At 35.2% G+C, this 26682-nt stretch overlaps 2 protein-coding genes across 5 annotated transcripts in view; both read left to right on the forward strand.

Annotated features, from left to right (window-relative positions):
• The window catches only part of LOC149568347 (phosphatidylinositol deacylase), a 138773-nt gene that overhangs the window by 101598 nt on the left and 10493 nt on the right, over positions 1-26682 (forward strand). For all 4 annotated transcript variants that reach the window (XM_089821293.1, XM_089821292.1, XM_089821295.1 and 1 more), the window contains exons 10-15: positions 17890-18009; positions 18236-18392; positions 18750-18913; positions 19036-19122; positions 20065-20393; positions 20509-20590. In XM_089821293.1, coding sequence (XP_089677419.1) covers positions 17890-18009; positions 18236-18392; positions 18750-18913; positions 19036-19122; positions 20065-20393; positions 20509-20590 — 939 coding nt within the window. The remainder of the gene's footprint in view (positions 1-17889; positions 18010-18235; positions 18393-18749; positions 18914-19035; positions 19123-20064; positions 20394-20508; positions 20591-26682) is intronic.
• Positions 4679-15526, forward strand: LOC149568349 (uncharacterized). The gene is made up of 5 exons (XM_089821296.1): positions 4679-10242; positions 10388-11226; positions 11324-11545; positions 11953-12140; positions 12238-15526. The coding sequence occupies exons 3-5, from the start codon at positions 11361-11363 to the stop codon at positions 12279-12281; spliced, it is 417 nt and encodes a 138-aa protein (XP_089677422.1). The 5' UTR covers positions 4679-10242; positions 10388-11226; positions 11324-11360; the 3' UTR covers positions 12282-15526.

A 26682-nucleotide genomic window follows, 5' to 3' on the forward strand; every position in this document is an offset into this window, starting at 1 on the left:
GGAGGAAGATGAGTTGAAAAGAATTGCGATGTCAGCCCATAGAAAGGCAATTGAGAAATCTTTGAGTAAGAAGGAGAAGATAAAATATTGAACAAGGCAGCAGATGTACTTTCTAGAGCTTTACTGAATATGCAGTTGGGTCAAGGTAACTCTGTTAATGATCAGTTAGAAGAATCATTAAGTAATTTTGGTACTCAATTTGAATCATTGGAGAAAACAAGATTTGTTCATTAATGTTGAATGATCAGTAAGGATAAGAAATCTTTAGATGATGAAATTAATGAGATTAGGAAAGCTATAAAGATGACAACGTTGTCTTAAAATTATGTATAAATCCTTTCATACATGTTGTAGACATTGATAAAGTTTTGAGGAATATAAGAAATTATTGGCAGATAAAGCAAAAACCTTTCATTTACCAAAGGATTTCGCATCTAAACATGACGGAAACTGTAAAGATAAATGACAAGATTTAGAGTCTTGAAGTGGAATGTAGTGTTGGCTGTGTTTGCATTTTGTTCAGTGGTTATTTTGACTTAATAGATACTATAATTGTTAATTGCTTGATTATCTGCATTATGAGATGCATCGATGACTATATGTTATTTTGATTACCATTATCATAGCTATTAGATGTTAGATTATGTAGCTATTCAACTTGATCATATATGCATGATGATGCTAGTAATGTGACGTGATGCTTTATGCTGATACATGGTTTATTTTGTATTCAGACTTGGATTATGGATTATGCATCCCGAGGATGTTTATTTGACTCATGATTATTGTGCCTTTTTGCTGCTGATATTTATTTATTACGTTAAGTTGATATATGCTCAAATAACTTTTAAATAATTAGTCAAATGGTTTAATTTAAATGCAATGTATGATTATATGTCTTGTATGTTGTACTGAACCACTACTATCATTTCACCCATTGGTGCTAGTCTGAAGAGAGAACAAAGTCGTAGTTGCTGTGAGATCTTCACGGTGTCTCGTTCTCCTTCACTATGATTGTTTGTGGTTATGTGCTTCAGCTATTTATATATTAAACATCTACACATGATGTTTGCTTGTTTACTAAACAAGTACTAGGTACATTCATCCTGAGTTGCAGGAATTGAATGTGTACCTGTATCATCAGTAGTAACACCAAGAGATAGTGACCTTGACCTCTTATTTTGAGCCAATATCGTACTTGTATGGACAACGTGTCTGTATTATGGTTACATAATTATCCCTCCAATACATTTGATAAATTTGGACATCATAATGTAGTATGTGATTAGATGAGTAAGCATATCTATGCATTTAGATCTCCACGGTTTTTGCAAAGGATTTTAATTTAAAATGCTGATTTAATTGTATGTTGGGGTTTTTAATTGTTTAATTTATTTTACTAGCTAATTTGTTGTAGTTGGATTCCATATACTTGGGATTGATTTATTTATTAGGGGAAAAAGGGCCAATGGGTTAATAATCTATTTTGTAAGTCACTTTTGTAAGAGTGCTTATATTAGGCAAAAAGTGAGTGGGCACACTCACTTCTTTTAATTTGTTTTGAAGAATTGAGTTTTGCTCTCCAAAACCCTCTTGGAGAAAATCAGGAATTTGCTTGTGTGAGATTGGCTTGCCAGATTTTTGTGAGGAGCAACTTGTTGGATCCATGGTGAGATTCCTCATCTTTGTTGTGACTTTTATCCCTTTTCATGCTTGTGTTATTTTCTTCATTTTATTCCAGTTATTTGAGCTTTTGGATTGAGGTAGGACTCTCTAGAATTAATTGTTTGCTTTGCCTTTTCGATTTCTTTCACTTGCTTTTGGATTGTGCGATGGGAACTAGTTGTTGGAAGGATGTGTTGGTTCATTTAATTTCTTGCGTAAATTAAGTTTTCCACTTGTTATTTGATTTTTAGGAGTTAGGGCATGTTTTGCAAATGAATTTTTAATTTTGTTTAGTTTTGAGATATTGAAGTTTGGGACATTTTTGGTGTTCGCCTTGTTTCTTGTGTCACGCAAGTTTTGTTGTAAATTTGTTTGGAATGTGTTTGATGTTGGAATGGATTGTTCTTCATGATTCCAACCATTTCAAGCTTTTATTTATAGTTTTTGGAATTGTGGACGAACCCATGCTCTCAACATAGTGCCTTGTTGAGTTTGTTGTGATTTTGTTCGGTGGCCTTTTGCTTTTGAGATTATTACCCCCATGCTTGATTGGATCGTAGTTGGGATGTGTGGTCATGGTATTGAGATCACACCATGAGCACAATGAGTGTGCTTGATTGGGATCCTATGAACTTGGCTTTGGACCAATTAAGTTAATTGTGATATTTTCGAGATTTGTGGCTTTTGAGTTTTATAGATTTTGGTGTTTTGACTTGTTGAGTAGTGGGGTAAAGTGGCTCTTCAAGTTGTATTCAAGCACACAGGGGCTCTTAGGAAAACTTGCTTGAGTTCTTAATAGACAATTGATAAGCATAAATAACAAAATGGTGTAAAACTTAATTTAAGATTTATGAGTGACTTAAGACTACCTTTTTGTCGTTGAGGATGTAGATATGGTAGGTCTTGCTATTGTCTACGGACTTTGATTGACCTAGTACCTTGCTGTCGTTGAGGACGTTGATATGGTATTGATCAGTCTTAGCATATACAGATGTTGATATGGCTTAGCCTTGCCATCTGTGTTTTTTGATATGCCTTAGTAGAGCACATTTGATGAGAGGACAACTTGAAGCCACATTGGCCCTCATGAGTTGTGTGATGACACTCTATTCTCGACTCTCCTAGCTTATTCAATGTATTGCATTACCTTGTCACTTTGTGTTGTTGTGTTGCCCTTGTGTCGTGCATATCATATGATGTGTGTAGCCTTTGCTTTAGTATTCCCTTTGACTGTGGCCGGGTTGCTATCTCCATGAGAATGATGAGGTGTGCCTACAAGTTCCATATGGTTGGGAGACATTAATCTACACCATTGTTGAGGATCAATGTATAGAGACGGTCTGATTCCAACTATCGGACTGGAGCTTGAATGCTCACTTTTTACCTTGTATATACATTGATGGTATGCATATGTACTTGATGATACTTACTCTGATTGTGATGAGTTAGATTTTAGATTTATGTTATTGATTGATCTAGAATGTTATATGTATGCTTTATTTAGGCTTATGACTCAACTGAGTGTCTACTTCCTCGATATGCAAACTTTCAACACTTCTTGGTGTGGACTTGGATTGCTTTTTAGGCTTTATTATCTTGTCGGAATGGCCATCTTGTAGTTGTCGTACGAAACAAGGGTTATGTCATATGAGAGACAATTTGTTGTAGGCAAGAGTAATTTTGTTGTACAGGAAAGTGCTTGCTCGTATGACTCTGGATTCAATATCCTCTAGGACTTAGTATATTGTCGTACTAGGGTCAGTTGTGGTTCGTACGATTATTTGTCCTATGTTTCTCAAATAGTTGACACTTTGGTCCTTGGTTAAAAAGTTTGGTTTGATGTTTCGAATGCCCTTTCTGGAGATGTATCCTTTAACTCAAAACGGATTGGATTTTGATCATTGTAGTAGTAATTGATGAGTTAGATTGTAGATTTATGTTGTTCATTGATCTAGAATGTTATATGTATGCTTTATTTAGGCTTATCACTCAACTAAGTGTCTACTTCCTCAATATGCAAACTTTCAAATCTTCTTGGTGTGGACTTGGATTGCTTTTTAGGCTTTTTTATCTTGTCGGAATGGCCATCTTGTAGTTTGTCGTACGAAACAAGGGTTATGTCATATGAGAGACAATCTGCTGTATGCAAGAGTAATTTTGTTGTATGGGAAAGTGCTTGCTCGTATGACTCTGGATTCAATATCGTCTAGGACTTAGTATATTGTCGTACTAGGGTCAGTTGTGGTTCATACGATTATTTGTCCTGTATTTCTCAAATAGTTGACACTTTGGCCCTTGGTTGAAAAGTTTGGTTTGATGTTTCGAATGCCCTTTTTGGAGATGTATCCTTCTAACTCAAAACAGATTGGATTTTGATCATCGTAGTAGTAATTGAATGCAATACTCATGTTGTTTATGCATTTAGACTGGTAAATGAACTTGTATGGTTAACCATAGCAAGAATTGTGCTTTGGGCTTAAAATGAACATTGCAATGGAAATGGATAGCATAGTAACTCTTGGATAAACTCTTGTATGTTAATCTCTTCTAATGTAATGAACTAGTGGATTGTGTAATTCGTCCCGTGGACTTCGTAGTAGCTTGGGAATATTTTGCAGTGTTTAGAAGACTTTCGCTTGTATATGTGGGCATTTAGATTTTTCATGTTCCCTATACTTCTTATATTGATTAATGCTTATAGTTTCTATTGGGTACATTGTTGTGTTGCAATTAACTTAAAAAAAAAAAAAAATGTTTGTTATTGTTTTATCCTTGTGTCCAAAGATTACTGGGCAGGGCATTACATGGAAAGGCAAAGAGTACTTGGACATTTCTCTGACTTAGAATGTAATAGTTCCCAAGTTAGACATTTTGCAAAGAAGCATTGAAGATGTTGAAGGAACTAGCAAGGTGCCATCCCCACTAGACATCATTCATGCTGAGGAATCAACTTATTTGATTCGTGGACATTCAGATTCTTGATAGCTTCACAAAGTCCTGGATTGCAGATTAGACAACTTTGAAGAAAGACTTTTTGGTCGTGTTCAAATTTTTGTGAGTATGATCGTATATTTTGTGCATATAGACTGCAAATGGTATAGGATTTTGGTAGAAATTTTGTTTTTTGGCACCACCCTTGTGATTGATGTCAAACTGGGAGAAGAAGTGAGTGAAAAATGCTTAATCATCTTAGGGGTAGTTCAGTTTTGGACCTTGCATTTTGGGATGGACACTTAGCCATTTTTCACTAAGTGTTGCCATCAATGCCAAAGGGGGAGATTGTTTGCAAGAATGACATGATATGCATGGTATGTTGCCACTTATGGCAACTACTTTCATTTACTCTTGACCATGTTACAGTTAAGATAGTTTATTGAAGGACTTAACATTTAGAAATAATATATTTCTAAGTACCGAAAGGCAGAGTACAAATCAGTCAAATAGATCAGTTTGGTTTGGATAGGTTTTGGAGAGTTAGAGGGTGTGATTGTAGGGCATGCATGTAGACATACTCTTATGTCTAATTTGTTCATCACAACACCTGAAGTTGTCTGATGAACGAGATATTCACTATTGAATATTAGGTTGATAGTTTTTGGGAAAACCAAGACAATTTGGTATAATTGTTACTCTTACACTTAATTGTTGGTTTTGTGATTGCTTATGATAAAGCCAACATTATAGGATACTTGTGTTGGCAAGCAAGATTTCAATTTGAGTTTTGATCTTGTCTTGGCATGAAGACTTCTACACTTTTGATCACTTTGTTTTGGCCGACAAAGTTAGAGTTTTTGGGTTGTGATCTTATATTTAGATTGGTTTTTGGTTGCGAAGGATATAGATGACAGATACAGAAGAAGATAACAATGCGAATGTGGTGATTGTAGGCTATGTTTGATGTGCAAACTTATGTTTGTAGCTTCATTGAAAGTGAATAAGTATTGTATGGTACTAGCTAGTTTGGTATACGACTATAAGTCGATTTTGGTTATGTACTTAGCTATATGCCTCGATGTAACTTGGTTTGTGTAATTGAGTAGTGTGTTCTCCTTTTGTACTTATGCCTTTGAACGAGTACTTATTATTGCTATAGTGAGTTATTTGTGGGTATCATCACCGAGTTTTCCTTGGTAGCAAATCATGATGTTATGATGATCATGTTGTGTGTCTTGTTTGGCTTAATTGCATTTAGTATTAAATTGTGGTTTGGATTTTAGAAGATTGTGAAAATTACTGCATCGATTCAACCCCCCACTCCACATACACCTCCCACTCCTTGGTACTTCCTGATTGTAAGATTTTAACCATTGTCTAAGAAGTTGGGGGCAACTATACAACTCTAGGCAAAATTCCAATCCTTCCAGAGTTAACGTTAAGGTTTGGAGGAAGAGCGAAACATAATTAAAGAAGGGACTAGTCTTCTCAGAAATCAATTAGCATATACAAATCAGAGGTGGAGAATTGTTTGCATATATTTAACTGCTTGTCAAGCTTGCTAGATACTGTATAGTCTTGGAACAAATGGGATTGATTGTTTGATGATTAAAGAACAACATCTAGTCATTGTTTGGAGTTCATTATTCACTGTTAAAATCTTCTAGTATTATTATTATTTTTTTAGCAATTGCATCCCAAATATAGAAGATTTTGAAATTAATCAGAAAAAGAGAAAAACACAAGAAAGGTACACAGTGCAAAAAAACAAAAAAAGGTAGACTCCTCACTGGAATGATGGTCAAAGACAAGATAGCAAACAAACACTAGTGAATTGCTATAAGAGTTGTTGGATTAACCTCCAACATTCCCCGTTGGGATTCGTGACATGGCTCATTACCTCTCGTGTTTAATAAGTCTAGTGGTTGTTTTGGGAATAGACAAGTCGATCTTTTGGTACTATGACAACCCTAGCTTGTAACAAGTGGTATCAAAGCTTGATCATAGGTTCAAATCTCCTCGAGTAATGCTGAGGGGAGAATTGTTGGACTATCTACCAACATTACCCTTCAAGATTCATGACACGACTTAACTGCCTCCTATGTTCTATAAGTCTAGTGGTTGTATCGGAAATTGACAGGTTGATCTTTTGGTGCAACGACAACTCTAGCTTGTAACAAGAATCTGGTTGAGAATCTTTTGAAGGTGAGCACGCAAGGTTAAGGACCTAGATTTTGGGATTATAGCTAGTAGGGGTTTGGGGGTAGAGCCCTCATTAAGGAAAGAGGTAGTCATTTTCACAAAGTTTCACTATGTTTTTTGCAATAGTAAGTCCTTATTGCTTCTAACAAATATTTATTCTTCATAATACTAACAGCGAAGCTAAAGAGTGTAACTAGTTTGAATTATGAAGACTGCATAGTTTTTAAATAAGTGAACAAAGATCATTTTTTCTTTTGTTTAAAAAATAAGTTTTCTTTTGATGTTTATCTTTTGGTATTCCAATGGGCATGCACTACTGCTCATAGGTGTGACCTTAGTTTGCCTAGGGTTTGTCCAAGGTTTGCCCCAGGCACCTTCGACAAATGCCTAGTTTTCCTGCTCTTGAACCAAGACCCAAGGTTTGACTAGATAAGTGGGGAATTTGAAGGAGGGGGGAGAGGATTTGAAGAAATTGGCAACATAGATCAAAGCAATAGATTAAACATTGTCAATGAAAGATAAATAGACATGCCTCTCCCTTGTGAGTATGGCATAGATAGAATGTTGAAATTAACTTTTTTTTAAAGAATTACTATTAATATCTCTCTTATATGGCTTTCTTCAAATATTTCTTGTCTCTAGTTATTAATAATGTGCCTCTACACATACAATATAGCTAGTCCTGCAATTTGTGTGTTGTTCTTGGATATCTCTTTGGATCCAAATGACACATTCTCCAACCATAATTTCTTCATTTATTGTTTTTTATTGCTGTTGAAGATTGTAGGTGCGATAGAGATCTTTCTCTGATATTGCTATATGTTGAAATAGAGATAATACCTTTGTATTTTGTCAACATCTGGAGTAGATATTTATGATAATACTTGAGATAACATTATTTGAAGATACATGTGTCATACAAAGAATCATGCATTGGAAATATGAAGTGTTGTATTTGGAAAGTGAAGAGACCTTTGATTGTGATATGGTCTTTCAATGCTATGTATGTACATGATTATTTTGTGTGATTATGTATGGTATCAAATGGAAAGCATTGTACTTGAACATTTATTATATCAATAAAAGAAATAGTTTTCTAGTGTGGCTGGGTTTTTCCCTTCAAGCTGAAGGGTTTTCTTAGGATAATTTCTTGCGTCTTTTGTTTACTTCTGTTTATCATTATCTTTGGTCTAAACATTAACATCGTATCCAAGCCAAATTATATAACAACATTTAAGAAAGTCTTTCTCCCTATCTAGTTTGTATATCTGATGCAGATTGCACAAGTGTTAAAAGTGATGGAGCTGCGATAGAGCTCCTTCATTCTTGATGATTTCTGTTTACTCTGTTTTGCACAATGGCTGCAGAGATATTATTGTTTCTAATTCTGATTGAGAGTAGTGCTTCATTCTTTTTTCTCTATTCTTGCTACCATTGTTTGTCTTTGGGCTCATGGCTGTGTTGTGTCTTCTGTGTCATGTTCGAGCTACAACTTTGTTTTGTTCTTTTTGGTGATTATGACATTCATCTATATCATATTGTAGAGCTGCTTATTTCATATACTTTATCTTTATCATCCTCACTGTGTAGCTAATGTGACATGGCACCAAGTATGCCATAATGCGGCCATGCTTGTTCTCTGACATGGTCTCTTTTAGATGCTATCATTCCTTCTTTCATAATTGCATTGATCTCGTCAATTACTTTTTTAACCATTATCTCTTCATTATCCAAGGTGGAGACTCTTTCATTTTCTCTAGCTTTAATCATAGAGGTCATATGTAATGTAATGACATTTTTTTGAAGTTATTATTAATCTCTATTCGTTGCAGGAGGGATCAGGAAGTGATTGGATGATGAGAGATTATATGCAAAGTAATGAAGATTGTATGGGGACACTGTTTACAGTCTTGGATTGAATTGATGGAGCCTAAAAATTTAGGTCTCCACTTGTGAAATGATGTTGAAAATTGAAGATATCAGAAGTCTATATCACGAAACTTGTCAGAGAGGACTGACATTTCAAATTCTGAATATATTGATGAAGATAATCATAATGATGCAGATTCATAAAGGCACCAAAAGATTTGTAGAATTCATGAAACAGAGCAAGCAGTTAGATACATCCATATATGGAAGACTCGCCGGTTACTCGGCGAGTTTTAAACACTCGCCGAGTATTTTGGGACGGCGAGTAAATTGCCCAAAAACTCGCCTGCCAAAAAACTCGGCGTGAGTCCAAAAACTCGCCGAGTAATCGGCGAGTTTTAGTCAAAAACTCGGCGAGTTAATGTAAAAAACTCGCGGTTCAGGGAACCCGCGGCCAATGACGCCTAAATAGGTCAAAATGCATTGTTTTTTGCATTGTTTCTTTCATTTGTGTGGAGCAAAGAAGGTTTTAGCTAATTGCAAGTGATTAAAGGTAGATTGGAGTGGATTTTGGAGGATTCTAACCGAATTTAGAAGAGAAATTTCTTTCCAGGTATGTTCATCTTATCATTGTTTGAAAACTTTTTATAGTTTTAAGCAAAGCTTTTATTGTTTTTGTTGTTGTTTGTAAATGATTTCAAATCATTTGAAAGTTGAAACCCTAGTTGTTCTAAACTTCTAGCTTCTAAGTTCTAAGTTCTAACTTTGTTTATTCGTTTTTCTATAAATTTAATTATTTATGTGTAGGGCAGTGGACAAGCATTAAGAAAACATGACAAACCCGCAAGAAGAGTGGCCACAAACACCATGCCCATTTGGATATATAGGCACTCGGCCTAAAAATGCAAGAGATAAGGCATGGCGGTATGCCTATGAAGCTCCAAGTCCAAATGATATTGGGAAGGTGATATGCATTCCTTGTGAGAGAATTATTTCTGGAGGCATAAACCGCCTCAAATACCACCTTGCAAGCATAAAGAAACATGATTCAAATCCTTGTCTCAAGGTAACTGATGAAGGAAAAAGATTCATCCATGCCCTACTTGCAGCTGCTGAAGAGAAAAAATTGAATAGGGAGAGGGAAAAATTATCTATGAGGGCAGCCATAGCTGAATCTGAAGGAGCTCCTTTTGATATGCAAGAGGAAGAAGAAGCACTTGAGAACATACTAGGATCTCTTCGTGGCCCACGGATCCGCAAACAAAATTTCTCTTTTACCGGTTCCACTTCTTCTACATCTCCTACTTCTTCATCATCACCATCTGGATCCCCATCAGGGATAGGTGGTTATTTTGTGCCCAGGAACACACCTGGAGCATAGCCATCATTAGAGGGCACTGCATGGTTTAAGGAGGTGCATGAGCAAATTGATATTGCAGCAGCTGATTTTTGGTTTTTCAACAATATCTCAATGAATGCCACTGATAGTCCCTATTGGGTCAATATGGTGAATGCAATGACAATATCAGGCAAAGGGTACAAGCCGCCTAATCGTAAGGATATGAGTGGAAGGTTAGTATTTTACTATTTAGTAATTGTAAATAATTGTGATTCACTTTAGTTCATTGTTATATTTTAAATCTTAATTGTTATAACTTATTTCTTAATTTTTTACTAACACTTACACTTTATTTAATATTACACCTAAATTTTGTAGGTTGCTTGACAAAGCGGTTGGTAGGGCAACATTGTTGATAGAAGACCAAAAGAAAGAGTGGAAGAAGTATGGCTGCACCATTTTATCTGATGGGTGGACAGAAGGAAGAAGTAGAACCATTATTAACTTCTTGATTGCTTGCAAAGATGATGTGGTGTTTTGAAAATCTGTCGATGCCTCCAACAAAGTGAAAAATGCAGCCACATTGGCTTTAATGTTGGAGAATGTTGTCATGGAGGTGGGAATAGAGAATGTGGTGCAAATAATCACAGATAATGCAGCAGCATATGTGGCAGCAGGTAGATTTAATTTTTTATATTTGAATCAATATGAATCATGAATATAATGCTATGGTATTATTCAATTTAGATTTGATGTAATTTGTAAATACTAAATATGGAAAGTTTGTTACTGATTATTGATTTTTTGCTAATCTTTTAGGTAGAATCCTCCAAGAGAGGCATCCCACACTTTTTTGGTCACCTTGTGCAGCACATGTCCTTGACTTCCTTTTGGAGGACATAGGAAAACTTGATTGGGTGAGTCCAGTTGTGGAAGATGCTAGGCGAGTCACGAAATATATCTATAATCACCCATGGGTTCTCAGTTTGATGAGAAAAGCCACTAAAGGCAAAGATTTGATGAGACCTGCTATGACAAGGTTTGCAACGATCTTCTTGATGTTGCAAAGTATTCTTGACCACATATTGGCTTTGAAGCAAATGTTTGTGTGTGCTGATTGGGTTGCTTCACCTTACTCAAAGAAGCTCGAAGGAGAGGCTGTGGCATGAATAGGCTTTGATGATAGTTTTTTTGCAAAGGCTAAGGAGATTGTGGAGGTAACTTCATTATATTTTTAGTTTATTCAAGTTTCATTATCAATTCATAACTTACTATGTTATTAACTAATTTGTATTTTTCAAATTTCAAATGTAGATGTCTTTGCCCCTGGTTCTAGTCTTGCGCACATGTGATGGGCAGCAATCTCCAATGGGAAGTCTTTATGAGGCCATGGATAGGGCGAAAGAGGCTGTTAGAAGTTACCATTTGGGACAGTCTCAGATTTGATCCCATTTGGGAAATAATTGATAGGAGGTGGAACGATATGCTCCCCCAACCTATTCATGCAGCAGGCTACTTCCTCAATCCCAAATTCAGGTACTATGATAATTGATTGTCCTTGAAGTTGGAATTTTAATAAGTCTTTATTTTACTTTACTTTTTAAGGTTGTGTAGTAAGACTTGATATCATTTTCTATTTGTTTTAGGGCTGATGATTCCTACTCAGATTCTAATGGAGAGGTCATGGAAGGTCTCTCTAAATGCATTGAGAGAATGATATCAATGGGACAGTCTCAGATTTGACCCCATTTGGGAAATAATTGATAGGAGGTGGAACAATATGCTCCACCAACCTATTCATGCAGCAGGCTACTTCCTCGATCTCAAATTCAGGTACTATGATAATTGATTGTCCTTGAAGTTGGAATTTTAATAAGTCTTTATTTTACTTTACTTTTTAAGGTTGTGTAGTAAGACTTGATATCATTTTCTATTTGTTTTAGGGCTGATGATTCCTACTCAGATTCTAATGGAGAGGTCATGGAAGGTCTCTCTAAATGCATTGAGAGAATGATATCAAGTGAAGAGGAGAGAGACCTTATTGTGACCGAACAACAAATCTATGTGGAATCAAGGGGTCCTTTGTTCTCTTCTATGCTAGCAAAGAGAGCAAGATCTACTCAAGCACCAGGTAAAGCATCAAACTTTAAAACTTTTGCTAATTGATAAGTTTTGCTTCTGATTTTTTTTTTTTATTGCTTTATAACTTTTTTAATTTTGTTTTGCAGATGCTTGGTGGGCAAGTTGGGGTGGCAATACCCCCCCAATTTAAGGAAATTTGCTCTAAGAGTCCTATCCCAACCTTGTAGCTCATCCCATTGTGAGCGCAATTGGAGCTTATTTGAGTCCATCCATACAAAGAAAAGAAACAGAATGACTCAAAAAAGGCTTAATGATCTTGTTTATGTGCACTATAATCTTAAGTTGCGCATAAAAAAGGCACAGCTCTTAGAACTACCTGGTCCGCTTGATCTAGATGAGATAGATCCTTATTCTGATTGGACAGCACAGGAGCCAAGTCCATTGTTTACACCAGATGAGATCGCTGATTTGGAGAGGTAGGCCATGCAGGGGGAGGCTAACACTGATTTTCAGTTCACTATGGATGACATTGAGGATGAGGACGAGGATGATGATGATTCAGGCGATGATCAGTCATTACCATTAGGAGGAGATGCATCCTCTTCTAGGACGCCGAGCCAGTCAGTAGGGACGTCGAGCGAGGGGGCACAGCCACAGAGTTCACAGTCACGCAGCTCATGCCCTATCCCAGTGCGGGGCACTTCTTCTAGGACTAGACCCCCTCGCTTTCCTGCTAGTGCAAGTGGAAAGAGGAAGATGTGATTGACATTGTATTGATGTATTTAGACTTTTAGTATTTACTTCTAGTTTGACAGATTGAAACTATTTAGTAATTTACTATTTTGCTTCCTACCATGAGCATTCTGCATGAGAATTCAATTTTGTACGCATTATGCATTTATATATATCTAAACTTTGTTTCTTTCTTTTGTATTGTCTTTAATTAACTTATAAGATTCATCTTCTCATTAAATTTTGCAAAATAAATGTATTTGAAATTTTTAGGTTCCCGAGTTTTTCCCGAGTTTTTTTTTTAAATCGCCGAGTTTTTCCCGATTAAACTTTTGGGGGGCTTGGCGAGTTTTTGCATTTGGCGAGTTTTCCAACTATGAATACATCAGTAAAGGATCCTCTGAGGGTTTACATCAGATAGCAATAACATATGCAGTAGTCAATGCTGTTAAGCCTGGGCTTAGTCATATAGGGAAGAGAATGTCTTCTTTTGGTAGTAATCCTAGAGAAGCATCTACAGTTCCCGAAGAGATAGATTTTTGGCTAGATAGCTGTTATAGCTATTCGGTAGATCAAGATAAATATGCAAGTGCTAGAAAAGATAAATCTTATCTTGGTTCTTTCGGGCAACAAAACCACCAGGCAGTGAAGATGTCTAATCATGTTGATAGAGGTCTGTTGATGGATGATAAGAGCAGATTGATAAGGACACAAATGGACTCCAAAGTCTCTGGAGAGCCTGTGTTCCTTGAAAGCATATCTAATAGTACAATGAATTATGAGAGACACAGATTGTAGAGCTCCAATCTGCATTAGAGCTCCAATTTGCATTCTAATTCTAGGAGTGGCAGAGGTAATTTCGTAATGGTGACGAAATGTGAAAAGCTATCTTCATCTGGACAAAAGGCTCGAGGACATTGAAATAGATAGAAGAGTAACACCCAAATACCAGAATGTGGCACATATACATACATCCCTGAAGCATTTGTAAAACAAGAAAATAGTCCAATTGCTGAGAACAGTATGATAGGACTTCCAGATTCACTTCCGCATAATCATTTACCTATTTCTGGCTCTAAAAAACATGATAGACAACTTGCTGCAGCACTGGCAAGACCAGGTCTAAAACAAGGTGTATAGATGTTTAGTGAGAAATCTGGAGTTGCTTCAGGTGAAAACAACTCAAAGACATTAAGGCAGACAACGAAGAACGTTTTCAAGCAGATATTGAGCAAACATTTCGGCAAAGTCTTTATGTCTATAATGCCAAGCAGAGTTCTATTAAGTTTACATGAAGCTACCAAAACTTAAGGTGGATATCTTATAACAGATGGCATTGTACAAACCTCAACTGTTTTGCATCTAAAAGTGGTGACTGAAGTGGAGACTTTGGGGAAAGGACTACAGAATGAAGTTGGCGAGTGCAGCTGTTTTTTTAATATTATCATACAATCACTATGGCATTTATAGAGATTTTGGGAGGAGCTTCTTGTACTGTCAAAATCCCTGCGTGTTCATGTGGGCGATCCTTGTGTTGTCTGTGCACTCCATAGTATTTTTCTCACTTTAAGCTTCTAGACCAGTATCTAGGATGCATGAGGAATGTTTTCAGAACAGAAGAATGCATTCAAAGTAGTACATAATGAATATTGGCAGTGGGAAACACATTGGGTATAAATGCTACAGAAAATTTGATACAAGAAGGGCCCCGTTAAGGAATATTTATCGGTGCAGACAAGTTATAATGGTGCTTTGGCATCCAGAGCAATTGTAGAAGAGCTTTTAGATACATATGCGTTGACATAAATTTTCTAGAAACTATTTGGTGAAAAGTATATATGGTGATGAAGTGAACCTCTGCCTGAAAGGACACGCACAGGATAAACCACTGGAAGGCTATCAATCATTGTCAAGAGGATTCCATTATTTATACCTGTATATTGTAGTGAAATCAACCCGATGGTAATAATTGATCTTTATGTTGCTAACTGCATGAGGTATGGCTGGGTTTTGTCTTCGGCAAGGGGTTTCACGTATTGTGCTTCATGCTATGATTATGTTCTCAGGCGAAGTATTTTCCAAGATTGCGAGTGGAAGTTCTGCCTATTCATCATTGGTTTGACGTTTTGTGTTTTGTTTTGCAGGTCCAGGTGCATGGGAGATATGGAAGCCTTCAAACAAGACATATCGAACCAGCCGTCAGGAGCATAAGATCATCATGTATTAAGGGGAGGCCGTCTGAAAGCATAAATAAATTTATAGAGGGAGTTTTCATTGTGATGAGGAGAGTCTGGAACGATGGAAAATAGTTGTCGTGCGGGTCTTTGAAGCAGAATTCCAAAATGAAGCATTGATTAAATTATCTGATTTATCTTTGGGTAAGAGTTTATTGGCATTGATTATACAAAGTTTGTATTAAGAATAAACTGCCAAGATATTTAAAGGGAGTTATGATTAGTTTGTTGTTATGAAGAGTTGCATCATTTTGGAAAAATTAGAGACCGAATGGGTGTGTCTATTCACCCAAACACCCTTTCATCGCCTATAAATACATGATGTAAAATCAAAGCAAGGAGAGACTGATGACATTATTGTTATTCATATTTTAAAATTTCTGCCTTGCGATGATGTATTATATTCTTTTAATTGGCAAAGGAAATGACCTTTTGAACTAAGCTTCTGGATGGTGAATTATGGAATAAATTCTTGTGCGATTCCGGAGTTGAATTATATTGGATGGATCACCTGTAGGAATGTCTCCAGTACGATTTTATTTCGAGATTAGTAAGAAGTATTTATTTAATTTTCTTGCATTAGAGTTTTAATTTTTTATTAAGTTGTGTCCTTTATAAACGTTTTTTATTATTTTCTATAAATATTTTAATATTTGGTAAGTGGACTGGATCATTATTGCATTTTAAATTTGATAAACTTAAATATTGTGAAATACTTTATTGTTTCCGTATTTAGGTCTAATTTGTCTCTGCAGGAGTTAAAGTGCATTTTAGACTAATTTGAATTGCATTCATATAATTGATCCGTCGCATCTGAATCATTAAATTTATTTATAGTTGGATATATTAAACTTTATAAAGTTGTACATTTCAACTAATAATGTTGACTCTATTGCCCATTTAATTAGGCACTGGTCTTTTACTCCTGATTCATAATCCATATGCTGGCAAATGTTTCATTTCTTTCCATTGAAGAAATAATATATTCATCTGTTGCGTTAATCTATACTTATTCTTTATTTTAAACATTACTTCAATCATTTACTTTTGTTCTCAGTTAGGTAATTCGCAATCTTAAAGCTTTCTATAATTCTTGCCATTTTGGAAGCCTTCATAACATTCGTGTTCTAATTAATCTGCATTGAGCATCTTGGATCTAAGTGTTTCGTCCAGGATTAGGTACACTCGCCTCGGTTTTGCAGAGCCGGAAGTGCAGGGAACTCGTACCTTGTTGTTCAATTCCGTCAAGTTGGCCTTAACCAATTGGATATCCTAGCATCGAGCAGGCAAGGCTCGTAGGATTCCAATCTGCGGCTTTGGGAACCAACACATATCTTCATTAAAAGAGAAAGATCATGATGTTGAGGGGGAGATTATTTGGATTCATAGAGAAGTTGCATCTAATTCATTGCACGCTAATGTGGTAGTGTAATTGCTAAAATTCCCTATTTGGTCGAATTGGAATCAACTATCCTATTATGGTGATCAAAGCTATCCTTGCTGAGAGGGAGTCCTTGTAGAGTGAGAAACTCAACCATTCTTGTCATGTTAATGAGTTCTCTGGGGAGGAGAAGTTCAAGGTGAAATCCCTTGTTATTGAGCTCTTCTTTGCGTGAGAAGTTCGAGGTGGAATCCCTTGATCCACCCTCTATGAGAGGCATGGTGAAAATGCATTCTTCTCTAGGAGAAGTCTGAGGTGAAAGCCCTCGTTCCACCCTCTATGGGTAGGTATGGTGGATCACCCTTTGTGCATATGCATGGTGGAATTGCATCCTTCTCTAGGAGAAATTTGAGGTGAAAACCCTTGTTACACCCTTTGCAAGTAGGTATGGTGGATCACCCTCTGCGAGTAGGCATGGTGGAAGTCATGTGCGTGACTCCATGACTTTAATTTTATGTACTTATGAAGCAACTATGGTGAATTATGTTATGCTGAGATAACATGATTTTATCTATGTGATGAGAATTTATCATTGACATATTTGGTTGCAGCTATGTGTGCCTGCCATATTAAAGATCTCTCTCTTGCTAAGAGGGAGAGTTGAAGATTGTAGCTGCTAGATTGGAGTGCTAAGAGGGATCTCTGATTTTGCTATATGTTGAAATAGAGATAGTACTTTCATTTTGTGTCAACAACTAGAGAAGATATTTATGATAATATTTGAGATAATATTATGAAGAGACATGTCATATAAAGAATCATGCATTTGGAAATATGAATAGTCTTGTATTTGGAAATTGAAGAGACCTTCAGTTGTGATATGACGTATCTTTCAATTCTATATATATACATGATTGTTTTGTGTGATTACATATCGTATCAATTGGAAAGCATTGTACTTGAACATTTATTATATCAATAAAAGAGATATTTATTTGGTGTGACTAAGTTTTTCCCTTCAAGCTGAAGGGTTTTCCTAGGATAATTTCTTGTGTCTTTTGTTTATTGCTGTTATTATTATTTCTGGGCTAAACATTTAACAATTGCCATGTAAAAGTTCCATTTGGAAAAGTTCTACGTGCTTTGGGATTGTTGATTGAAATAGTTCTATTAAGTTGTTTTTTCTTTTATTCTCCCCAATGTTTGTTTAATTTAACATTTTTAATATTTTACTTGCACCTCTCATGGTTTACTCAGAACGTGCCTACAATGGTACATTGTATTATAGTCTATTCTTTGATATCTGGAAGTATCCAATAAGAAAAGACAACTTTTTATTATTGTTCTTGGGATGTGCTGCAGTAAAATAGTTTCTATCTTGTACTGTTCTCTTTTTTTTTCCACAACATAGAGTGTGATAAGGATTTTAAAAATGATTCAGTGTTTTGCAGACAATTTCTGGACGACCACCTCCAGCAGCTTCAATGGCTGTTGGTCAGTTTTTCAATCCAAGACAAGGGAGAGTAAAACTTTCTCCACAGTCGCTGCTGCAGTCGAGTTACAAGGAACAGGTAAATCCCCACAACTTGTACAAAAGGGGGACAGTTACCTCCCATTCGTTAAAGCTTTATAAAAAAATATTTTTCAATCCCTTTAACCTGTGCCATATGGAACATTTAATATAGTGGGTATTCATGCAGGCGTATTCCCTTCAGATTTTATATCAAGCTTTCTGAAATACAATTACACTGACAGTACTGCACAACTGTTCTGAACTCTGTCTCCTTTCATTTGCAGGACTTAATATTGCAGGAGAATCATCCTTTGATTTTGAACTTATCATTCTCAATAAGCATGGGAATTTTACCTGTTAATCTTAAAGTCAAAACATTAGGCTGTGGAATAAAAGATTCTGTACTGGCAAATGAACAAACAGGCGATGAAGAACACAGCAGTAATATTTCTAATTTTACTTGGGTGTATAGCCATATGGCACTATAGATTCCTTTATCTTGCTGATCATTGATAAACATTGCATGAAACATTTAAAATTCCATTAAGCAAAGCATAAATTTTGTATTTTCCTTTCAATTTCACCAGTTTCCCTTAAATATTTTTGGTTTTAACTTTAAATTATATTGCCCAGCTGGAAATTTGAACTGCATATGTTAAATTGGAGCTTGATGATTGCATTCTTGTGTTTACAGTAAATATGTTCTTATACTAAATAGCTTTGAGTTAGTATTTTCTTTTTTAATCTAGTAAGCCATATATATCACTAGGGTGTGTCTTTGTTGCTTTGATGATTCAGGTCTTTGCAAGTTAAGATGTTTTCCTCCAGTTGCGCTTGCTTGGGATACAGAGTCCGGTCTAAATGTCATTCCAAATTTATACTCTGATACAATTGCCATGGATTCATCTCCTGCATTATGGGGTTCAAGACACGATTCTGAAAAAACTACTTTGTTGCTCATGGTATGGTAGTTTAGGGCATTTGGCTAATGATTGGAGAACAGGAACAGAATAACAATTTTTATGATCATTTTCCACAGAAATTCATTTTGCCTTATGCTGCTTACTGCATCTCCTTCCTGCAGGTAGACCCACATTGCTCCTACAAAATAAGCTCATCAATCTCTCTTAGTGCTGCTGCAAGCAAATTTATACTTCTACATGGGTCACAGGTAAAAATGGTTTATGCTTAACATACTAAATCTGGAGAATGTTGATAACTTTTTGTCATTTAATAATTGTTTCCTTTATGTCTTAAATATGATCATGTCTATTCAAAGTTTCTCTCCGTATAGATCATGCCAAGAGATCCACATATGCTATATCTGAAGCACTTTTGGGTTGCCCATTGCTAAATAGCTAAGTTGCCAGTCGGGTTCCGATTCAAGGTTGGGTTCAAAGAGCCGGTGTGCTTGTATGGCAAAATTTTTAGAAGGGTTTTGGGTTTGTTAGTACAAAAACATGAAACATGTTATATATATGCAACCTAGAAGCATCAGTTAAGATTAGAATGTCACATAGTATCATAAAGGATAGGAGAACAGTGGAGTCAAGCATTTAATGAATGTGATGGTATAATTTGTTTTTTTTAATGTCTGCATTAATGGAGAAGTGCTTCATTAGTATGCTGTTGAATTAATTTGTAGATCTAGGCTTGTGTTTGGGTTACATAGGTTTACAAACATGATTTTCAATTTGACAAGCATACACATTTTATACATTTCATGAGCATACAATAACCTATGAAAGCTAGAACAACTTATCAGATAATTTGATGGACAATAGCAACTATAGCATATCTAGAACACTGGTTGTTATATTGTATAGCAGTAATTCAGATTCTGCTGCTTTTTCTCGTACTTTTTTGTTATGCACAATTTGTTGTTACTCAGTTCTTTGGCATCTAGCTTACTGTCTTTAAGTTATATTTGACATTGTTTGTGAAGTACCTTTGTGCACATTAAACAAAATATAATATAGCCGTCCCATTTACAACTTATTTTACTTTTCTGTGTTTTCTCTTAGAATACATATTGAGTTATTTTCATTAGTGATATGCTATGTTACTTATTCACCTTATTTGTAATGGTACCTTGTATTCTATCTTGGTGCAGATCATTGGGTTTATGATGTCAATACTCTTTTTTATGTTGATGAGACAAGCACGTGCGTGGGAACTTGATTTGCCAATTCCATCTGTATTATCCGCAATAGAGTCTAATTTGAGATTGCCTTTATCATTCACCTTATTAGCATTAGGCCCATTGGCTGTTTACATGGGCCTAGCAGTGTTCGCAAAAGAACCTACTCCTCCTTTTGCTAGCTTTGTAATGGTATCTTTGGTTTGTTATACATTTGCAAATGGGGCCGTGGTTATTCTTACTTTAAGTACGCAGCTTTTTTTCTACGTGGCCGCATCAATTCAGGTCTTCTTTAAACAAAGGTTTGTAATTAAATTCTTTAACATTGAAGAAGCTGATTCTCTGAAATTTATAGAGCATATAATTTATGCCATCTCATTGGATTACCTCTATTTCTGTATTTCTTATTTCCTGTAGGTGGCAAGCCTGGGAACACAGACCACATGTGGATTTTGTCAGTCGTTTCTTGGATCGTTTCTCCACTCTTTCAAGTTTTCAGGTCACATTTATTTTCCACCCTGTTTTTATTTCCTATTCTAGCATGACTTTCTATGGTATAGCATTTTTCTGTTTGAGCTTTCTTTCAGTAACTATAATTTAAATTCAACAATGTAATATACCAATTTTATGTTTGCACAGTAGCTCAATGTTATTGTGTCCTATCTCTAATATTTTAAACAAATGGAGACTTGCAAGAACCTCAACATATATGCTTGTTCCAATAATCTATATGATGCTAGTCTCAGTAAAATTACAAGCCATATTCAAGTAAAAAGTGTCGAGGCTTATACAAGGCATATTAATTAATGCACATTTTAATATTATTAAAGCCAGTCCAAATAGGATAATCCAAGAACATCAAATGTTATACTACTGATTCTGGACTTATCAATTGATTATCAAAATGCTTGTTACAATCATATTGCAATTTTTACAATGTTGTGAATTCACTACTTTGTATGGACATAAATGTGTCTTTCATTACGACATAATGCCTATGAATCACATGAACTAAGAATGAGATTTACATAAAAGGTTTTGTACAATGAATGGGTTGATGTAGTTAGTAGGGTGGCCATTAAGGTAGCCTGTAAAATAACATAGTAATATTACGTTAAAATGGTCAATTAAGTTGTTAAGATAGAATATTCTTTCTCTTTTTAGTTATCATATTTCTTAGTTGTTGATTTATCCTTGTCAGCTAAACTGTTTGTAATTCTTATTTAAGAAGATTTCTGGTCGTCTGTTATTATAAAAATTCTTGGTGATCAGTTTCTATCATTACATCCCATGATGACTAGAAACGACAAGTTAGGATTTAAGGGGTGAATCTGGATATTTTGACATTGAATAATCAATGAGTGCATTGGTTTACTCATGAGTAACGAGAACAATATGCGTTTGATCTGAAAAGTTCATTTCGATCACTCTTTCCAGAAAATAAAATGTTTCACCAGATAAAAGGGACCTTTAATGTGATCAATAAGAACTGATGTATGAAACACTTACTAAATCAACTCACTCAGTGGAACAGTTTGTATTTTTAGAATCCTATCAAGAGGAGGTAAACACACTTGATAAGTAATAGTGATATTGCAGGAATGAAATCGAAGAACTATGTGAAAATAGTAGAATGATGTGTTTATATATGATTAACCAATTAATAAACTAATGTCACTTGTGAGGTTCTGTAAAACACTACTTTTGGTTACTACCATGAAGTCCTCACATTGATGAGTCTAAGCTTTACTGATGTCTGCATCTTGCCAAGTGTTATGTGAGGTGCTGTGAAGCCTTACCATTGATTACTACCATGAGGTCCTCATGTTGATGAGTGTGAGCTTTATTGATGTCTGCATGTCCATATGTTTTTAAATCATGCTTATCTCATACTATTCTTGAGTAAGGATTATATCTCTAACTATATGCAGTGTCGCCTTTTTCCAATGCACTAGTTTTTTCCCCAAAATTACAGTTCCAATATAATGTGAATGCATATCTCTCTCTAGGGTTTAGGTACATTAACTCAGTCATATGGTATTACTAACCTCATTAATGGAGTACCTTTGTAATGTCCCAAATTGGAGTTTACCTTCTCATAACTAATCATAACTTGGTCTGGTAGAAATCTCACAATGGCACTAGTCTAACTATGCCCAAGAGAATGTCACATTCATTTTATGGCAAACTTACCCACATCGCGCAAGCTTCAGGAATATCCAACTATGACCAGTTACCCTCATGGGGTATCCCACAAGTCACAATAATGCCCACCAATGACCAATTCCTCCTTTGGGGAAGCCAAATTGCCTCTCAGCCCACAAGTGGCAGTAATGCCCAACTATGAGCAATTCCATCCTTGTGGGGTGGCATACTTAGTTCAAGGGAATCGGTAATCCACATCTTCTATCTTATTTCCTCCAGCTCATGTGATCGATTAAGAAATAAACACACTCATATATGCAAACACACATTTTAAGTATTGACCCTCTTGGCCTCAATGACTACTAATACATATATGGAATTGATTGTATATAGGTAGGTCAAACACATGGTTATCCATAATTGCATGTGGGCAGATTAAGTACATTATTATCCGTTATTGCAAATAGGTAGATTGCACGCATAAAGCACGTAAATTCCATACTAATTCATGGATGTAAAGTCAATCGCCGTGTGTACATATATCTGAAGTCTGATTTCTCATATTTGACTAATCTCTTAGAACTATCTCCTTCAATAAATGGAGTTCTATTTTATTTCCTCAATTCGTGCTCTTATTCATCTTCACAATCTGCTCTTAAAACCTGAATTTTATTCTTTTATTGCTGCTCCTTTTTCAATTTCTCTTACTTATTTCCAACTTACATAAATACCATGACCTTTTTCAATGGTCACAGCCTTCCATAATTACCACCTTTTGGGGGAGTCACAACCTCTCATGTTTACCATCCTTTGAAAGAGTCACAACCCTTCATCATTGCCGCCCTTTGAAAGAGTCACTTCCTTATTTCCTTCCCATTCCTTTCTTCTCACATTAATCAATCTTTGATTCCTATGCTTCCCTCTTTCTTCCTTCCTCCTTATCTCCTTTCAAATGAACTCTCCTCCTTTATATATCTTATGTTGAGGGAGTCACAATTCTCCGTTGCCTATTTCTTGACCTTTCATTAATCTTCATTAACTATGCCTACCAAATTCACTCCTCGACTTGGGAATTCCCAATTTGGTTTGCTCAAAAGCTAGGTCCTTATCAAATTTAGTCAAAAGTTTGCTGTAGAGACCAAAATTCTTTGGGAATTGTGAGGAAGCCAGGTGGTATTTAAACAAATTTTGGTCAACATTGGTTTACAGCAGAAAAACCTGGACAAAATTTCACAAAATTTTGAGCAAATTTGATCCAAAAACACTTTTGTTGACACTTTTGAATAGGTTTTTTGCACAAATTAGGTCTATTCGACCCTCCAACCATAAAAGTGACCACTAAAAAGATTGAAAAGGTTGTTTTATATGCCATTTGTGCATTTTGTTATGTCATTTGGACTAAAATGTTGCTATATATGGTGGTGTATTTTGCTATGTTGTTATTAGTAATAGCATAGTAGTGTATGAACTTATTTATTGCTGCACGCACGCGTACACACACACCCACACACATGTACATGCACACACAGACACGCGTGCAGACACATGCACACACATGCGCACGTGCATGCACACATGCACACATTTTAAAATTAAAAAAAACATATATTCTTGTATGGACGAACCCAAAACTAATCCGAATTGAACCCCCAAAGAATTTGAATGAGTTTTGAACCAAATTAACACTTGAATCCGAACCAACAACTTAGTTAATTAACTTGTAATTATATTGTATTATATCTAATTATTTATTTATAAATTTTAATTTTAAATTTTTTATTATTTAATTATTTATTATTATTAAATCCTATACATTACACTATATATGCTCTTTGTTTTGTTTTGTTTTTTGTTATTTTAGGTTAAAGTATAAGGCGATCAAAGCAAGGTACATCACAAATACCCTTAAAGGCTTGCACTAGACTAGAGGAATACCACATGCTACCTCTAGTATGCTTGTATAACTTGCTGAATCTTGTTGGACCCTTCTAGGAAAGGAGATCCAATAGTTAATTTTAATTTTTTTATTATTTAATTATTATTTATTATTAAATCCTATACATTACACTATATGTGCCCTTTGTTTTGTTTTGGATTTGTGATTTTAGGTTAAAGTATAAGGTGATCCAAGAAAGGGACATCACACATACCCTTAAAGGTCTGTGCTAGACTAGAGGAATACCACATGCTACCTCTAGTATGCTTGTATAACTTGCCAAATCTTGTTGGACCCTTCTGGGAAAGGAGATCCAACAGTTAACCCTATTGTCCTACATTTTGTCACCACAAAATGTAGGTAACAGTATGAAACTTTTTCAAACTAGTTTCACATCTCTCTAAGTTGAATTTGATATTCAACTGCTTAATGTTGATCGATCAATTAACTCCAATTCCTATATCAAATTGTTATACTGAAAGCTTTTGTCAAGTCTTTTTCGTTTTTCTTTTGTTGAGCCTATGCTTGATTTTTGAAGCCTTCATCGTCCTTTTCTTTGCTTTTGAGTTTGCGTTTGTTGATTTTTAGTCCTTTGGTCTTGCTCAAGTCATGACTTCCGATTTCCCCTTTGATTTGATCTAACCTAGAGTGTAATTGGAGTTGTCAGTCAAGTGATATAGTTGTTTTAGTGCCCAAAAAGTGGACCTTTTTGATGCAGCAACACAAATTAAAAATATCTTGTTATATTTTTAATTTGACATTCACTTTTTGAAAAATATAACTTAAATTCACTTTATGTTATATTTTTAGGTTATTTTATCAATTAAATTTTCACTTAAAGTAACTATAGTGCACTTTATGTTATAATTTTAAATTGAGTTATTTTTTTGATTTTTCACTTAAGTGACTATATTAAGTATATGGTTCAATTTAATTTTTGACATTTCAAATGCTCATTTAAATGTTTCTTTTTAAATGAGATTTATATGTTATATTTTTAATATGATATGTAAATATGGTTAATGTCCCATTTAAGTAACATTTTAATGAATTTAAATTGACATGTGCTTCTTAAATCACTTAAGATATCAAAAGTGAACATTTTATATGCTATTATATGTAAAATACTCAAAATACATGTCATTGCATATAATTTTCAACTTAGAAACATAAGTCTATCAAAAGTGGACCTTTTTGATGCCATTGCATATAACTCACTTGAAATGTGCAATGACATAAAAAATGTGAGTTTTATAACTTAAATATGTTATTGCATCTAAAAATGAGCTTTCACTTAAAATATGCAATCAACACAAAAAGGTGAGTTTTCAAATCAAATGCATATTTTAAAACATGCCATGCCTCCCAAAAGGTGCATTTTGCACTATGGAGGGATTTTTAAGCATGCAATGGACACCAAAAGGCGCGATTTTCACCTTATGCATATTTTAAAACATGGTATGAACACTAAAAGGTGTGTTTTGCACTAAAAGTTCATGTTCTTGCCCTCAAAATACTCGTTTTTGGAAGGACAAAGCCTACAAGAACCCGATTTTGAAGATTGTGGGAGATTTACTTCACGGTTTTTCACAAAATCTTCTCTACTAGGGTCATTTTTGGTTAGCCATGGGTTTTCAAGCAATGAAAATCGATTTATCTCGCTAAAAGTCATTTTTCCAAGTTCCTTCCAAGGGCATGTTTTTGGAAAAATCTTCAAATAAATCCATTTTTGGCCCACGTTTTTGCCCCAAGAAGAATTGTTTTGGCCTTTCTTGGTGTTTACCTTGCATATTGATACATGTTTTGGCTTTTGGAAGCCAAAACATTTTGATCTCACACCTTGAGAATCAATTTTTGGCAAAAAAAACATTCCATGTGCGTGCAACCAAAAAAAAATGTTGGGATTTGGAGCAAAGATAGGGCACGTTTTGGCATCTACCATTTGAAACGCCTTATTTGCTGCCTTCTCCATTTCAAATTTGCAACGTTTGAAAGATTCAAAGTGTTTTTGAAGAAGTTTTCAATATTGGAGCATTTTTCTCCATCATTTTTGGCATCTAATCTTCATGTAAGTGGACTTATTCTTTCTTGCTATTTAATTTGTGCTTATCTTGCTGATTTTATGCACATTATTGCTTGTTGATTGCCACTTGTTGAAATTGATACCATAGAAAGTGCATTTTTCCTTTAAAAATGATGAAATTGTTCATTTTCATGTTTTTGGTTTTTCCCCAATCTCCAAATTCAAATTTGTATGCTGAAGTGCTTTGCTTGTTGACATGTTCGAGTCATTTACCAAAGGTACGTTTTTCTTTTGAAGTTTTTGTGTTTTGTGTACTTGTTTTTTGGTTTTCTCCACTTTGGAGAAGTTACAAGTTCTTTCCCAAGAACTTGTTCTTGGTTCATTTCATGGGAAAGCATCATCACATTTCACTTCCATCTTCCATGTCACAACACTTCGCATCTCATCCGACAAATGCGATTACATGTTTTCCACCTCATTCACCATC

Source organism: Cupressus sempervirens, chromosome 3 (genome assembly GCF_028749045.1).
Source record: "Cupressus sempervirens isolate cs-2001-9-10 chromosome 3, ASM2874904v1, whole genome shotgun sequence".
NCBI classification, from domain to species: domain Eukaryota; kingdom Viridiplantae; phylum Streptophyta; class Pinopsida; order Cupressales; family Cupressaceae; genus Cupressus; species Cupressus sempervirens.

What these genes read in the sequence shown, in the direction of transcription:
- LOC149568349 (XM_089821296.1), top strand. Translation starts at nt 11,361, where the DNA reads ATGGGCAGCAATCTCCAATGGGAAGTCTTTATGAGGCCATGGATAGGG. An exon ending in TTCCTCAATCCCAAATTCAG is followed by an intron (nt 11,546 to 11,952) that starts GTACTATGATAA and finishes TATTTGTTTTAG; the next exon opens with GGCTGATGATTCCTACTCAG. An exon ending in AAGATCTACTCAAGCACCAG is followed by an intron (nt 12,141 to 12,237) that starts GTAAAGCATCAA and finishes TTTGTTTTGCAG; the next exon opens with ATGCTTGGTGGGCAAGTTGG.